Raw genomic sequence first — 16,593 nt, 5'->3', positions numbered from 1 at the left:
CCGCCTTGGTCATCATGCAACTCAAATGATAAGTAGGAGCAGAAAGAGGCAGTTCACCCTATTGAGTTTCCTCTGCTATTCAGTGAAAATAAGGCTGATCTGATGATCCTCAGCCTCACTTTCCTGTCTTTTCCTCAAAATTTTCAGTTTCCTTACTGATTAAAAATCTGTCTATCTCATCCATGAATACATGTAAAGACCAACCTCGATAGCTGTCTGTGGAATAGAATCACAGATTCACACCTCTCTGAGAGAAGAAATTCTTCATCATCTCTGTTTTAAGTGTACAACGCCTTATTCTGAGATTATGCTATCTGGTCCTACACTCACCCACAAGGGAAAACGGCCTCTCAGAATCTGTCCTGTCAAGTCCCCCAAGAATCCTATATATTTCACATTGTTATATTCCAACAAGTATAGGCCCAACCTACTCAACCTCTCCTCATAAGACAATCCCTCCATACTTGGCGTCACCCTAGTGAACCTTCTCTGGACTGCTTCCAATGCCAGTAAAGCTTTTCTTAGATAAGGAGACCAAAACTGTGCTCAGCACTCCAGTTTTGGTCTGACCAGTTCCTCAGGTCATTTTAGCAAAATTTTATACTCCATTCCCTTTGAAATAAAGACCAGCATTCTGTTCGTATTTCCTATTAACTGCTGAAATTAGATACTTGAGTACTGTCAATTCTCTTTGTTTTCATACCTTTCTTTAGTCTTTCTCTATTTAAGTAATATTCAACTCCTTTTTTCTTCCTGCCAAATGCATAACCTCACTTTCGCACATTATACTATCTGCCAGGTTTTTGCCTACTCATTTAAGCTGTCTATATCCTTATGCATACTCTTTGTTTCATCCTGCCTTCCCACCTAATTTTGTGCCATCTGCAAATTTGGCTGACATATAATTCACTTTCTTCATCCAAGTCATTCATACATATTATAAAAAGTTGTCATTGACTGTAAAACTTTCTGGAATTATATAATAAATTTTGTATGTTTTACACTTGCTTCTTGGTTTTTTATCTTGTGTTAAAAGTTTTCAACAATGTTCTTGAGTAAATAGTTAAAAAGAAAGGAAATCTCATTTCAGCATTTTCCTACCATACCAGAACATGAAGTCATTAATGCCTTCATCAGTGATCTTTCATCCTGCTTGAGGTCAGAAGTGGGGTTACTCACTGATTATTGCACAATGTTTAGCACCATTCATGATGCTTCAGACAATGAAGCAGTCCATGTCCAAATGGAGTAAGACCTGTACAAGGTTTGGCCTGACAAGTGGCAAATAGCACTCGTGACAGACAATGACCACCTTCAATAAGAGACAATTTAACCACTGCCCCTTGACATGCAGTGCAGCTACTCCTCCCACCTGAGATTGTTATTCAGCAACATTAGTAGCTTCTTCTGATGGCCAAAGAAGAGGAAGGAGCAGACAGTCAGTGAGGTAGTGTAATGGAGGCTGCCCCTTTTTTCTGCTTGAGGCACCCTCTGTCATGTGCTTAATAGCAGCCAGAAGAGGGAGTTATTTTTGCTGGACTGGTGCCACCTGTATTGCACATTATAACCACAGGAGTTTTTGCTGCAGATGGCGTGGTTGATGCAGTTTTCTGTAGAAACAGAAACTCTGCAGGTTGTCCATTGTGTGTGATGCCAGCAAGTAGGTACCGACTGCCACTGGGTCACTGAGATCAAATTTGTATCCCTAGGTTACTTTTTCTTTTCTACCAAAGCAAACATAAATTAACATGCAATCTCCGTCAGAGAAACCATCTTGCCAGAATATGACCACAAGAAAGAGAAATGCCGTTACCTTTGGCATTAGGGTCTCGTGAACAATTGAACAGAAACAAGGAAGGAAAGAATAAATCAGGCTGAGAGGGAGGTGCAGAAGTAGCCTCAAAATTCTGTCATAATCTTCCCATGGGGAAATCAAGTGAACCAAAAGACTGGAACACTCAGTAAAGACTGCAATATCCATCACAATAAATAACAAATGGGCGGCATGGTGGCTCAGTGGTTAGTACTGCTGCCTCACAGCACCAGGAGCTCGGGTTCAATTCCACCCTCGGTCCCTATCTGTATGGAGTTTGCATATTCTTCCTGTGTCTGCATGGGTTTCCCACAGTCCCACAGTCCAGAAATGTGCAGGCTAGATTGATTGGCCATGCTAAATTGCCCATTGTATTCGGGGATGTGTAGGTTAGGTGGGTTTTTGGGGGATGGGTCTGGGCGGATGCTCTGAGGGCTGGTGTGGGGCCAAAGGGCCTGTTCCCACACTTGGAGATTCTACAAATTAGTCTGTCCATCATTTGAATGCACAGATAAAATACATTTGGGAATTACATGATGTCTACGTTGTTCAAATTGAGTGCTACTTTGGTTATGTGGATAGATTGGAGAACTTGGGATCTTTTTGGAGAAGAAACAGATGAGGGACTATCTAATAGAGTTGTTGAAAACCATGAGGGCCTGACTAGAGTATATAGAGAAGGTTGAAGTGTCTAGAACAGGAGGGCACAGATTTGAAGTATTGGCATAAGAAGCTATGGAAACACGAGAAGAAATGTTTGCCGTGCAAGCAAGGGGTTAGGTTGGAATGTGCTACCTGCGATTTTGGGAAGGCAGGCTCAATCAAAATATCTAAGAGGGAGCATTATCTGTATAGGAAAAATGGTCAGGGGTATGGTAGGTTTGTTGGGGGGTATAAGGCGAGTGCTATTAAGTGAAGTGTTCTCAGGCAGAGCTGGTACAGACACAACAGGGCGAATGACCTCCTTCTATACTTTGACTATTGTGTGGCCGTAAAATTCCTTACAAGCTGCCAGATGCTTTGCTGCTAAAACAATTTAATTGGTGAATGGGTAGAAATCTGTCATAGCAGCCTGTCATATAATGCCCATGATAAAAATTCATAAAATATTATCATTTTGTATCAAGAATTCTAAAGTAAAGCAAAATGGTTTTTTTAGTTTCAGTTCTGTGAAGGTGATTTGTTTTCTTTCAAAGGCGAGAAAGTTTTCTAATCAATTTGATGAAAATTTTATTTTCAAGAAATCATGTAACTTAAACTAAGTATCTCATCAGGGGACCTGCTTGAGAAATGTGTTTACTAAGAAAAGAGAATGGCACATGGCAAGGGCCCCATGCAAGTACCATTCAGAAGAAAATCTCCATATTAACAGAAGAATAATTTTGTCCTGACAGTCTCCAGAACTGTAAGGAAGTCTGGAGTTCATAGCGTGGAAACAGGCCCTTCGGCCAATAAGTCCACACCGAACTTCTGAGCATCGCACACATCCCTGAACACTATGGGCAATTTAGCACTGGCAGTCTACCCAGCCTGCGCATCTTTAGACTGTGGGAGGAAACCTACACAAGCACAGGGAGAATGTGCAAACTGCACACAGACAGTCACACAAGGGTGGAATCGAACCTGGGTCCCTGAGGCTGTGAGGTAGCAGTGCTAACCACTGAGACACCGTGCCACAAGTTGTTTTGTCAATCAAAGTAGACAGGACTGGGAAAAGAACCCTGAGCTCCTCTTCAAGTTTATTGAGAAAGGTCAGTGAGTTAGCCTGTGTCTTTGAGTCTTGAGGAGAGATGGAGAGAAAGCCATGCATTTGCTGAATGTGTAGAAAATTGCTGAAAGGAAATTTTTGCAACTTCAGTTGCATAAGAAGCTAACAAGTGAGTGATATTTCAGTGGGGTTGAGTGTCTGTAAAGGATATAGCTGAGAAAAAAAAAAGTATTAAATGTTTTTGGTTTGTGTGATCAGATGATGATTGTCTTATATATTGTTTGTGTTTTCCTTTTTTTCTGCATAATAAAAGTATTTCTTGTTTATCAACAGGTTGAATATGTGAATATATTCAGTGACAGGACACCATGGTAACTAGATTGTAAAAATAAAACCTATGGTCTATCAAGCCAGGTTGCACACTGGAATCTGATTTGTCGAGTACAACCTTGATCACAACACCCTGTTCATTTAATTTGCTCTGCTTGCCTTGCATCTATTAAGTGATCAAAAAGAGAATAACTAAAGTGTAGAAACCACCCAATGCAGTACAACATGAACACTCTCCCAGCCCATCAACCTATCCAGTCTTTCTGTGATAATGGGAACTGCAGATGCTGTAGAATCCAAGATAACAAAGTCTGGAGCTGATGAACACAGCGGCCCGAAAGGTCAGCTTTTGTGCTCCTGAGATGCTGCTTGGCCTGCTGTGTTCATCCAGCTCCACACTTTGTTATCCAGCCTTTCTATTTCTTTTCCCTTGTGTTCATACAGCTTCTGCTGGAATGCATCTGCACTATTTGCATCAACTACTTGCTGCAGTTTCAGTTTTTGTATTTGCAGTATTCTGAGAACCTGGGTCCCTGAGGCTGTGAGGTAGCAGTGCTAACCACTGAGACACCGTGCCACAAGTTGTTTTGTCAATCAAAGCAGACAGGACTGGGAAAAGAACCCTGAGCTCCTCTTCAAGTTTATTGCAGTATTCTGAGAACAAAACATTTCTCTCGAATTCCTGATCCTTATGGATGTTCAGGATACCATCCATGATTTTGAGTCAGTGAATCCACCATCTTGGTTAAATTTCGGACAGCGCAGTGCAGGCAGCATGGTGACTAAGTGGTTAGCACTATTACCCCATAGCGCTATGGACCCAGGTTCGATTTCACCCTCTGGCATTGACTGTGTTGTGTTTGCGCATTCTCAGCGGGTGCTCTGGTTTCCTTCCACTGCTCAAAGATGTGAAGGCTAGGTGGGTTGGCTATGCTAAATTGCCCACGATTTGCAGGCACAATGGATTAATCATGGGAGATTCAAGGCTACAGGGATACCGTAAGGAGCTGGGTCTGGGTGTGATGCATTTCGGGTGGCTACAGTGGACTCAATGGTCCGAAGATCCTTCTTCCATACTGTAGGAATTCTACCTAACTGGGTTTTTTTTAAGAAAGCAAATATCAAATGGTTGAGCAAACAGCAAAGGGAAAAATATTGTTGCCAAGGCAAAATAAGACACTATTTAAGTTTGCACAAGAGAGTTGCACAATTCCCAATGTTGATAAATCAGGGAAATTGGAAGAAGTCTAAAACAAGGTAGGGAGAAGTAAAAGATTTTGATAATAAAAACTGAAAGTAGTTCAGCAAGTCGAACAACATCTAGTGAGTGAAGCTTGATGCCGTAGTCTGCAGGGTCATCAACCTGAAACATTAATTTAGTTTTTCTTTCTCTGTCTCTCACTCAATCTCTGCTCTGTAGCTCAGGCAGAATGTGTACATGTCCAGCATTTTCTGATTTTAGCTCACATTTTCAGCATCTGCAAAATTTCATTTCAGGTTTTAATGTGGAGGTTATAAAAACTGAGCAGGAGTGGGGGGGAAACGTCTAAATTTCCATTTCTGATCTTGCCATATTATGCTGCGTGAAATTGACAGATTAAAGAGCAACACAGTCTTTAGCAATATCCTTAATTTGTCTTTTTCTCTCGGTACCCCTGAAACTAATATGAAGCATCTGAAGAACAGTCATGTTAGACTTGAACCATTAACTCTGTTTCTCTCTCCACAAATGTTCAGGGTTTCTCCAGCACTTTCAGTTTTAATTATTGCTTCACTAATGTCCTCCACAAAGGAAATCTGCTATCCTTACTCAATCATCAAAGTTACAAATTACGAAAGGCAGCAGATTAAGACATGTGTGATTGTCACCAAAAATAGCTAAAGGATTTACAGTAACTTGGGTAAAAGCAAATGACCATACCCTTCATTTTTCATGAGCTAGCATTAACTCATTCTCCCTACATCTCTGAATCAACAGGTCATTTGTTTAAGACCCACTCCCAGAGACTAAAGTAAACAGTATAGGCTGACTCACTGTTGTAGTGCCAGCACTGCCTTGAGGGAGTGCAACACTTTTATTAAAGATCAGATAAGATAGCAGACCAAAGGCCATGTCCACCCTTTCAGGTTGGTGCCCATGCCACGATTTTGAAGAGGTGTACGTATTTTCCTGGTCACCTGGCGTATAATAATCTGTTCAATAACAAAGTAAAATGTTTTACTATTGCAATGCTGCTTGATGAATCTTGCTGTACTCAAATTGGCTGCGCTCGTCCCTGCATTAGTGCAGTGATTAAACTTTTAAAAACACTTTATTGGCCATGAAGCAATTTCAGACCTGCTGATGCTGAAGTCAGAGGTAACACAGTGTGGAGCCGGAGGAATACAGCGGGCCAGGCAGCATCAGAGGAGCGGCAAAGTTGGCATTTCTTCTTCAGAAAAATAAGGCCCCATCCCGAAACATCAACCTTCCTGGTCTTTTGATGCTGCCTGGCCTGCTGTGTTCCTCCAGCTCCACATTGTGCTGTTGCTGTACCTAACCCTCCTAGGAGTTTCCCTGGCTTGCCTTGGTAACAGCAGTGTTGGTGTGGACACAGTTGCTGTACTGAAGGTCTGAATTAAGGTGCTGCAGCTGTTTTGGCTCCATCTTATGTTGACGAGCGCTGTGGAGAATTAAAACAATTTCAACCTTTACAAAAATTGTGTTTTTTTTAAAAACGCCTGTATTTGCTGTATGGCGAAGGCACTTTGAAGCTCAGAATTAATTATGTTTTGGGAAGGGAATTTATAACCCAAACTGCTTGTTTGGAATGATGCCAAAGTATTGAAAATGACCTAAGTTGCTATGGAAGTTAAGAATTAGCTAAAGTAAAAGCTAATGGATTACCAATTTTTGATATTGAGTTATAGCTGCCACTCTGCTCGACACAGGACAGTTGCAAAAAGAAAGGCATTCACATCTAATTTCCAGACAGCTGAGGGAAAGCAATGTTTCTTTTGGTGGACGGCTTTACCAGAGCTGAGTAGACCAATTTACAGTTTATTCAAGGGGTTGGACAAAAGATGCTCTGGAAATCTGTGCCATCAGGATGGAGTTGACTAGTGGGAGAAGGTTGTTTTGAAGTGTGCCTTGCTGACAATAACCAGATCTGGAAACTCAGACAGAATGAAGCATTAGGGGAAGGCCCTTTTAAAGATTTGTCTCAGGTGGCTGAAGGTGGTGAGCCACTGCCAGAGTTCTTGGAGAAAGTTTGAGTCTGTCCTTGATGCTGCGTGCCTGCACATTAGCAATTTTCATATCAGTTTAAAGTAAAATGTACTTTTGTGTTTGAAGCATCCTTTATCTATGAATTGACATTTTGAATTGTGTTAATTTTGGTTTGTTTGCTTATTGCAGTAAAGATGCTAAAAAGTGAAACCTTGTTCACCGGTTACCTCTGTTACATCATTTCGGAAATTCATTTTTAAAAAGGTTATTGGCCCAAACGGGGATCGTAACACTATCTGGTCCAAAAGATGTGTTGAATGGACTGAATAGCAGCAACAGAGGGCGGTAGAGCCCTTAACAATCTCAATAACTGGAATGTAGGCTTCAGATACTGCAGGAAGGCTACGAGTGAATGCTATAATGTAAAGCAACAGTCTCTCGTTATTGAGTCAGTTTTCGTGTGTCTCAGTATCTTCTGTACATTTTTGGTACACGATGGGTAACTGGGAACAAAGGGAGCACATTTTTAAGGTGAGAGGAGAGAGAATTTAAAAAAAGACGTGGCAATTTTTTTTGCACAGAGAGCAGTTCGTGTGTGGACTTGAAAAGACATTTGAATAAGTAGATGAATAGGAAAGCTTTGGAGGGAAATGGGTCAGGAAGAGGCAGATGGGACTAGTTTAGTTTGGAATTATGTTCACTATGGACTGGTAGGACTGTTTCCATGCTGTGTGACTCTACTGTCCAGCCTATGTGTGTGTGCCTCAGTGTCATCTCTAGTACAAGGGCAGTACAAAGCAGGTAAAAAGCAATGATTCACTCCTTTCCATCACTGTCTTGGTGTCATCTCCTGTATATGTTCCTGTACACATCTTGTGAAAACAATTCACTCCTGCCTGGTGTAGTGTATATATCAGTTTGTTCCTTCAAATGTTTTGAACATTGTCGGTAAAAGGGAATGATTAGTTTCAGTCTGGATCTGTATGGCCCATGACTATGTCTCATTATCAGCCTCTGTACATTTTATTATATATTTGTTCATAGGATTTGAGTGTTTCTAGCTATGCCAGCATTTATTGCCCGTCCCTAATTGAACAGAGGGCAGTTGAGTGTCACCCGTATAGCTGTGTGTCTTAAGTCACATGTAGACCAGACAAGGTAAGAATGGCAGCTTTCCTTCCCAAAAGGACGTTAATGAACCAGATAAGTTTTTATGACAGTGTTACATGGTTGCCACTAAGCTAGCATTTTAATTCCACTTTTCCCTAACAAATTCAAATTTCACCATCTGCCATGGTGGGATTCCCAGAATGTTAGCCTGCGGTTCAGGATTGGTTTTATTTTATTGCTAGTCCATTGTGATTCCTACTGTCTTACAATCCATAACTTAGATGTGTAGTCCACAGTGGTTAAAAAGGAACAGTGGACTTTTACCTATGTTATATATCTTATATAAAAGTGCAGTGCACAAGCAGGTAAATGGTGCAATTTTTTTTCACCATCTGGCATCCTGTGTGTCAAAAAATCAGCTACTCAAAACTGCTTAATTGATCAGTTAGCGCAACAGAACTTTGCTCACTTTAGAACCCAAATCCGTCTAACACCTAATGTATTCTGTTTGGCTCTGTCTTAAATTTTAGAGGTGCCCCACACCTCGGCATGATGGTATCCATGATGATAGACTGCAGCCAGAATATATGCCTCTTCTAGATTGTAAGTTGTCTGTTGTGGCTGTGGGGGCGGATTTGCAAGTGGGAGTTCATTTTGCAGCTGGTACCGATGTTTAGCGTTGTTCTGAGGTTGACTGATGTTTTTACCTCCCAGCGAGCTCTCTTTGCTGTCTTCTTGTCATTTCTTCTTTCCTCACTCTTCCTGGCTGAGTATCACCTCAACCTTAATAAAAATTGGCAACACCGGCTTGTATTTGGGAAGGCCAAGAGAGCAGGCGCCAACATGGTTTGGTACAGTGCTCCTGCTGGTATTTCTTGCTCCCCTCAAGTTTCATATCAGTAGCAAGTGCAGAGAAGAATGACCAGGTCCGCAAGGTGAATCCAGCAGCTGTGCCCTTTTAAGCATCCACTCCCTCTACTACCAATGCTCAGTGGCAGCGGTGTGTGCCGTCTGGGAGATGTGCTACAGAGTTTCACCGTGGATTCTTGCAGAGCACTTTCCAGGCCTGTGATCTCTACAATCTGGATGCAATAGCAAGGCAGTGGAGGTCTATCTGTCAGTTACTGGAGGTTAGGTGCCAACATGGATTGGGTTGGAAAGACGATTATTCTGAACATTTTATTTCTTTTCTTATTGTTTTCTATGATCTGTAATGCTGGATTTCTTATTTATTTACTTTTCTAATTTTTTCCCCTAAGAATTGTTCTTAAGAGTCTGTGCCGAAGGGCCTACGTACCTAAGATGGTGCCATAATTGTAAACTTTTCACTGTATTCATTTGAGTACATGTGACAGTAAAGCTAATTCAATTAGCAGTTAGCAGATCCTAAGCAACTCTCTTTAACCAGGTTAATTTGAGGGATAGAATAGAGCCATAGAGTACAGAAACAGACGCATTGGTCCAACCAGTCCATGCCAAACATAATCCCAAACTAAACTAATCCCACGTGCCTGCTCCTGGCCCACATCTCTCCAAACTTTTCCTATTCACATGTCCGTCCAACTGTATTCTAAACATTGTAACTTTACCTGCATCCACCACTTCATCAGGAGGTTCATTCCACACACGAACTACCCTCTATAAAAATTTTGCCTCATGTCTTAAATCTCTTTCGTCTCACCTTAAGAATGTGCCCCCGGGTCTTGAAATTCCCCATCTTAGGAAAATGACAACTAACATCAACTCTATCTATACCTCTCATTATTTTATAAACTTCTATCAAGTCACTTCTCAACCTCCTATGCTCCAGTGAAAAAAGGTCCCAACCTGTACAGCCTTTCCTTATAACTCAAATCTTCTACACCAGGCAACGTCCTGGTAAATCTCTTCTGAACCTCTCCAGCTCAAGCTTAGTCTTATATTACTTAGAAAAATGGAAGATTAAGGTTTAATCAAGATGTTGAAAACGATTAAGAGCCGATTGTTTTTCTCTGATGAACCTATTTCCTGTGTGTCAGGGTGGGACATGGGAGTCCAGACAAAATAACTTCACCTTATAACGACAGCCAGGCCATTCAGGGTGATACTAGGAAGTGGAAGTGTTTTTGTTGGCATAAAGGGAAGTCAAATCTGGACTGCACCACCAAGGAAGCTGGATGCCATAAATCAGCTGAGAATTTCAAAAATAAAATTGCTTGATTAGGGAAGAGAATTAAAGGTTACAAAAGTCAGGCAGGTGCCTGAAATTAAGCTCCAGATCAGCCATGATCTAATAATTGAGTGGTGGCTCAAATTTGAGGGCTGCTCCTGTTCCAATGTTCTCCTGTCATGATGGAGACCTGCCCTTACTTAGCCTATCCAGTTTATATCTACCTTGCCACATCCCATCACTAATTGCCATCATCCTGTGCCCCATCCTGAGTATATACCAAATTCCTTAAAACTCTGAGAGACGAGATGGGCTTGGGTTGTTTTTATTAGACCAGATAAGAATGAAGGGAGGCATGATTGAGGTGTATGAGATTATGAGTTACATGGATGTGGTGAAGAGAGAGCAGCTGTTTTCCTTGGTTGACAGGTCAGTCATGAGAGGGCATAGTTTTAGGGTAAGGGGCGGGGGGTTCAGAACGGATTTGAGGAAAAAGAATCTTTTCAGTCAGCAGGTGGTAGGAACCTAGAATTCACTGCCTGGGAACGTAGTGGGGGCTGGAAACCTTACAACCCTTAAATATTTGAATGAACACTTGAAATATCGTAACATTCAAGGATATGAGACAAATGCAGGAAATTGGGATTAGCATGCTTTTAATGGACGTAATGAGCTGCAGACTTGAAGGGCCCTTTCTGTACTGTATGAAACATGGAAACATAGAAAATAGGCGCTATAGCAGGCCATTCACCCCTTCAAGCCTGTAATGCCATTCAATATGATCATGGCTGATCATGCAATCTCAATATCTCATTCCTGCTTTCTCCTCATACCCTTTGACCCCATTAGCCATAAGGGCCACGTCCAGCTCCCTCTTGAATATATCTAATGAACTGGCCCCAACAGCTTCCTGTGGGAAAGAATTCCACAGGTTCATAACTCTCTGAGTGAAGATATTCTTCCTCCACTCAGTGCTGAATGGCATACTCCTTATTCTTAGACTGTGACCCCTTGTTCTGGACTTTCCCAACATCAGAGTCATTCTTCCAGCATCTAACTCGTCTCATCCCATCCCATCAGGATTTTGTGTTTCTATGAGATCCCCCTTCGTTCTTCTAAATTCCAGCAACTACAAGCCCAGTTGATCCAGTCTTTCCTCATATGTCAGTACTGCCGTCCTGGGAATCAGCCTGGTGAACCTTTGCTGGAATCCCTCAATAGCAAGAATGTCCTTCTTCAGATTAGGAGATCACAATTGCACACAATACTCAAGGTGTGGCCTCACCAAGGCCCTGTATAACTGCAACAAGTCATTGTTATTTCCGATACTTAAATCCTCTCGCTATGAAGGCCAGCATGCCATTAGCTTTCCTCACTGCCTGTTGCCCTGCATGCCAACCTTCAGCAACTGTTCCACCATGACACCCAGGACTTGTTTACCTCACCTTTTCCTAACCTATCCATTCAGATAATAATCTGCCTTTCTGTTTTTGTGACCAAAGTGAATAACCTCACATTTACCCGCATTATATTGCATTTGCCTACTCAGTTAGCCTGTCCAAGTCACCCTGCAGCCTGTTAGCATCCTCCTCACAGCACACACTGCCACCCAGCTTAGTGTCATCTGCAGATTTGGAGATACAACATTCAATTCCTTCGTCCAAATTGTTTATGTACATTGTGAAGAGCTGATGTCCCAGCACTGACCCCTGTGGCATCCCAGTCATCACTGCCTGCCACTCTGAGAAGTACTCATGTATTCCAACTCTCTGCTTCCTGTCTGTCAACCAGTTCTCTCTCCATGCAAATACGTTACTTCCGATACAATTGAGCTTTAATTATCCTTATTAATCTCTTATGTGGGGCCTTGTCAAAAGCCTTTTGAAAATGCAGATATGCAACGTCTGCTGATTCATCATTGTCTACTGGTCCCATCCTCAAAAAATTCCAAAAGATTTCTCAAGCATGATTTCCCTGAAGTGAATCCATGCTGACTAGGACTGATTCTGCCACCGCTTTGCAAATGCTGAGTTATTACGTGCTTAATTATTGAATCCAGCATTTTCACCACCATCAATGTAAGCCCATTTTCTCTTCCCCCTTTTTTTTTAAAAGGAGTGGAGTTACATTCGCTACCCTCCAGTCCATTAGAACTCTTCCAATATGAATCTATGAACCTTAAGTAACAAGCTCTGCCTGCGCGCAGGCTTTATTATGATCATTAGCACGTCAGGGTTATGGCAAGAGCGAAGAAAACACTTAGTAAAACATTTCAAAACTTAAGGCACTTGTCTTACATGGAGAAGGTGGGATTGTTCTCCTTAGAGTAGACACATTCAAAATTAAAATAATTTGTTTTCAAAAAGAATAATTAGTGGGAAACTGTTTCCGATGGTAGAAGGTGAAATAAATCGAGGACTCAGATTTAAGGTCATTGACAAAGAAAGAGCAAGAGAAATGAGCATTATTGATTTGGAGCAGATTCAGTGGAAACCGTTGAGAAGGAAATTGAATAAAAATTGAAAAGGCAAAATCTGCAAGGCTTGTGAAACAGATTGGATTTTTAAACATTTTTCTTTCTCAGGATGCAGGCCTCGCTGGCAAGACCAGCATTTGGTGTCCATCTCAAATTGCCCTTGACCTGAGAGGCTTGATTGGCCACTTCAGAGGGCAGTTAAGAATCAAGCTCCTCATTGTAGGGCAGACCAGGTAAGAATTCACAGCTGGAGTCGTTTTCAGTGTAAATGGTAGCCAGTGTAACTAACAGCATTAATAATATCGAGTGAAATTTAAACACAGGATGAATAATGCACAGTGTATTTAATAGCCAGAGTGAATAATATCTGCTGTAAGTGAAACCCACTATGAGTGATAACCGGAGTAGATTATGCTCAGTGTAAATGGAGCCGTGTGTGAACCACACCTAGAGCAAGTAATATCCAGTGTGAATACTACCAACTGCAAACAATACCCAATATTAAACACAACCAGTGTGGATAAGTTATATGTAGAGTAAAGTACACCCAGGGTGGATAAATCCTGTGAAAATATATGAAGAGTGACTAATAGCCAAAGATGTGCAGGCTAGGTGGATTAGCCATGGGAATTTGCAGAGTTACAGGAATAGGGGAGGGGTGTGGGTGGGGTGGGATGCTTCTTGGAGAGTTGGTGTGTACTTGATAGGCTGAATGGCCTGCTTCCACACTGTATGGATTCTGTGAATACCCAATTTAACCAAAATCCAAGATGAGTGACATCCACAGTGAATTATATCCAGTGTGAGTTACTAAACGTGGATCTGGATAAATACAGCAGGTCAGACACCATCATAGGAGCAGGAAAGTCAATGTTTTGGGCTGAAACCTTTCATCAGATCTGATGAGAGGGATGATAACCCAGAAGTAAATAGAGGGAGAGGGTTGAGGCTGGGGAAAGGTAGGTGGAATGGTGATAGGTGAAAACAGGTAGAAGTTTATTGTGATTGGTCAGTGGGAAGAGTGAAGCGGATAGCTAAGTAGGAAGATGGACAGGTTAGGTCAAGTCAGGCAGGTGGGCCATGGGATATGGCTGGGGATGGAGGGATTTTGAAGCTGGTGAAGTCAATACTCAGGGCAATATAATAAAATGTGAGGCTGGATGAACACAGCAGGCCAAGCAGCATCTCAGGAGCACAAAAGCTGATGTTTCGGGCCTAGACCCTTCATCAGAGAGGCTCTCTGATGAAGGGTCTAGGCCCGAAACGTCAGCTTTTGTGCTCCTGAGATGCTGCTTGGCCTGCTGTGTTCATCCAGCCTCACATTTTATTATCTTGGAATTCTCCAGCATCTGCAGTTCCCATTATCTCAATACTCAGAGCCTTGGGTTGTAGGCTCCCAAGGTGAAATGTCAGGTGGTGTTCCTCCAGTTTACGTTTGGCCTCACTCTGAGAGTGGAGGAGGCCAAGGATGGCCAGGGGAGCGGGAGGTGCAATTAAAATGGATGGCAACCAGAAGGTTAGGGTAGTTGATGCAAGCAGCATGCAGATGCTATATAAAATGGTCCCTGAGTCTGCATTTGGTCTCCCCAGTATAGCAGAGACCACATCGGGAGCAATGGATGCGGTAATTCCAGGTTGGACAAGGTGTAGGTGAATGTCTGCCAGATGTGGAAGGATTGTTTGGGGCCTTGGATGGTGGTGAGTAGGGAGGTGTAGGGGCAGGCGTTGTACCTCTTGTGGAGTGTTGAGCTGATGGAGTTGCAAAGTGAACAGTCCCTGTGGAAAGTGGACAAGGGATGGGGAAGGAAATGTCTTTCTGCTGGTGGGGTCTGATTGTAAGTGGCAGAAATGTTGGAGGATAATGCGTTTAATACGGAGGTTGGTGGGGTGGTATGTGAGGAATAGAGGGACTCTATACTTGTTGGGGGAGGAAGATTGAGGGCAAAAGTGTAGAAAATGGGGGAGATGCGGTTGAGGGCATCTTTAATTACAGAGGAAGGAAAACTACAGTCTCTAAAGTAGGAGGATATCTGGGATGTCCTGGAGTAGAACACTTCATCTTGGGAGCAGATGCGGCCGAGGTGGAGGAATTGTGAGTATGGGATAGCATTTTTGCAGGATGATGGATGAGGTGAGGTGTAGAAAAGGTAATTGTGGGAGTCACTGGGTTTGAAATAGATATGAGTGCTGAGTTGGTTTCCAGAGAGATCTAGAAAGGAGAGGGAGGTGTCAGAAATGGTCCAGGTGAATTTGAGGGCAGGGTGGAAGGTTTTGGTGAAGTTGATGAACTGTGCAAGCTCCTCACGAGAGCACGATGCAGCACCAATGCAGTCATCAATATAGTGGAGAAAGAGGTGAGGGATACTACCATTGTAGTTGTGGAAGAGGGACTGTTCCATGAATCCTACAAAGACGCAGGCATAGCTCAGGCTCTTGCAGGTGCCCGTGGCCATCCCTTTGGTTTGTAGGAAGTGGGAGGAATGAAAGGAAAAATTGTTGAGGGTGAGGACCAGTTCTGCCAAGTGAATGAGAGGGTCAGCGGAGAGGGACTGGGTGGGTCTGTGGGAGAAGAAGAAGCCAAGAGCTTCTTGGCCACTCTTATGGTGATACAGGTGTGCAAGGACTGAGCATCCATGGTGAAGATGAGGTGTTGGGTGCTGGGAAATTGAAAGTTTTGAAAAGGTTGGAGGGTGTGTGTTGTGTCACGAATGTAGGTGGGGAGTTCCTAGACTAAAGGGGAAAGAATGGAGTCAAGGAAGGAGGAGATGAGCTCAGTGGGGCAGAGACAATGTGTCAACAAGGCAGTCAGAGTTTGGGAAGGAGATAGAAATAGGTGGTATGGGGGTGGGGAACTATCAGGTTGGACGCTGTGGGTGGGAAGTGATGAGGTTATTGATGGCCTGGGAGATGATGGCTTGGTGATCAGAAGTGGGGCAAGACCGAGGGGACAGTAGGAGGAGGTTTCAGAGAGTTTGAGATACCCAGAGGAAACATCATCTGCTTCTGTTTCAAAAAAGGAGTAGAGGGGTTCTCCCTGGTGTCTTGGGGCCTGCAGATATCCTTCAACTAACATCACTCAGAACAAATGATCTGGAAACCATCACAGTTCTGCTTGTGGGTGCTTATCACGTGCAGATTGCCTGCCCTGTTACCTACATTACTAGAGTGACTGCACTTCAAAAGATCTTCATTGGCTGTAAACTGCTTTGGGACATCCCAAGTTTATGAACGGGTCACAGAATGGCAGGTTTTTCTTCCAATCTGCATCTTTTTTTTTTCTCTACGTGAACTATGGTATGCAAACAGGGGACTTTATAATTCTGACCCACATTCACCTGACTGTCGCTTCCAGCTGCTGTTTTAACAGATTAAGGAAGGAACAGTACCAGTGATTTGTACGGCTTCCTCTCTCACACTCAGGATATTCCGCTAAATGCTGAGCCAAGTGACCACAGAGCTCACCCTATCTACCTAGAATCAATGCGGTCAATGCACACCCACTCACAGTTCTTTAAAACTACTGACAGAAAAAGTTGAAACAAAGGGGCCAGAGCAACTGAATCTGGTTGCTGTAAGCCTGATAGAGATGCATCAAGAACGGGGACAAATCATGATAGTCGTCTGATAGAGGTCTTTAAAATTGTGAAGGAGTTCAGCCAGGTAGATATAGAGGAGATGTTTCTACATGTGGCAGATTAGAAGTAGTAAATATAGGTTTGTCACTTATTTAATGAATCGAGAGATCCAGAGATCTCCCGTATACTGTACTGGATAAACTTGAAGTTGTTCAGCATCCAAC

General features: G+C 42.7%; 1 protein-coding gene across 1 annotated transcript in view; it reads left to right on the top strand.

Annotated features, from left to right (window-relative positions):
* Positions 1-16,593, top strand: part of LOC125449397 (transmembrane protein 151B-like) — a 97,821-nt gene that overhangs the window by 1,663 nt on the left and 79,565 nt on the right. The window contains exon 3 of the mRNA XM_059641631.1: positions 3,855-3,892. Coding sequence (XP_059497614.1) covers positions 3,890-3,892 — 3 coding nt within the window. The 5' untranslated portion in view covers positions 3,855-3,889. The remainder of the gene's footprint in view (positions 1-3,854; positions 3,893-16,593) is intronic.

This window comes from Stegostoma tigrinum, chromosome 42, assembly GCF_030684315.1.
Source record: "Stegostoma tigrinum isolate sSteTig4 chromosome 42, sSteTig4.hap1, whole genome shotgun sequence".
In the NCBI taxonomy this organism is placed as follows: domain Eukaryota; kingdom Metazoa; phylum Chordata; class Chondrichthyes; order Orectolobiformes; family Stegostomatidae; genus Stegostoma; species Stegostoma tigrinum.
Note: the sequence above shows the minus strand (reverse complement) of the source record. Positions and strands in the feature narration are given on the sequence as shown.